We start from the raw sequence: 960 nt of genomic DNA, 5'->3' as shown, positions 1-960 counted from the left end.
GAGTAGACGAAGGTGGGATCTTTACCCGAGGCGGTACAAATTTATCCTAAAGGACGATTGTATGGAATAAAATGTATTCTTGGTCAGAGAAGTGAGTGTGTATGCCGCAAAAAGGCTTGCACATTATTCCCTATAGCAATACTAGCAAGTGGTGTACACCAAGGTATCCTGACAGGTGAATGGGTCATACAATGTATATGGTATTGTAGAGATAGAGTATATGATTGCACCAAACGAAAGTGTACAATACGAACTCGGCAAAGAATCGAAGGGTCTCTACTATATCCAACACACATGGTGTTCAGTGATGAGGTTAGAGTAGTGTCCCTCTACAACTATACCAATGCGATTCTTACGACCTGTCGTGTACCACGTAGTAGCAGCGATACAATAGCACACACACGAACCTCCTGTTTGTTGTCAGCATTCTCCCCTACAACAGGCCCCGGTGCTGTTGTGCCGCCAGGGAAAACTGACAGGACACTCGCTGTACGTGACAGCTTAATATCGGTATCTACCTCAGTGGGCAGGTTAGTACTGGCAGCATTCCCAGCCGTTGCACTTGTTTGAGGGTTGCTTACAGTTGGATTGGCCGCATTCGATACCGGTTTGTCCGCCCCGAACGTCACAGGGCAGCAGTCTCGCACTGTGTGGTGTGAGTAGGCACATGTCAGTAACAAACATGGATTGCGCCAGGATACATAAAAAATACGTCGTTTCGGGTGCATGGAACCTCTCAGGCACAACACCATCAGATCTAGGGCCGCATTCGCACCTTTTTAAAATGCTGGCATGATATATGCCGGATTTGTCCAAGCCACAAAATCCCAATATTCGACTACCAATAAAACTCGATTAGATTGTTATACGCTATAATATATATATATATATATATATAATTATAGCCACAAAATCCCAATATTCGAACATTAAAAGAACTCGATTATATTATTATACGAT

The 960-nt window shown here is 43.8% G+C and overlaps 1 protein-coding gene across 1 annotated transcript; it reads right to left on the bottom strand.

Annotated features, from left to right (window-relative positions):
* Positions 1 to 407: 407 nt before the first annotated feature.
* Positions 408 to 646, bottom strand: SARC_12742 (hypothetical protein; the record flags this gene model as incomplete). The annotated part of the gene is made up of 1 exon (XM_014293144.1): positions 408 to 646. A coding segment is annotated over one exon (239 nt), but the record flags the coding sequence as incomplete, so codon positions are not given.
* Between the last annotated feature and the right edge of the window lie 314 nt (positions 647 to 960).

Source organism: Sphaeroforma arctica, assembly GCF_001186125.1.
Source record: "Sphaeroforma arctica JP610 unplaced genomic scaffold supercont1.2546, whole genome shotgun sequence".
NCBI classification, from domain to species: Eukaryota; class Ichthyosporea; order Ichthyophonida; genus Sphaeroforma; species Sphaeroforma arctica.
Note: the sequence above shows the minus strand (reverse complement) of the source record. Positions and strands in the feature narration are given on the sequence as shown.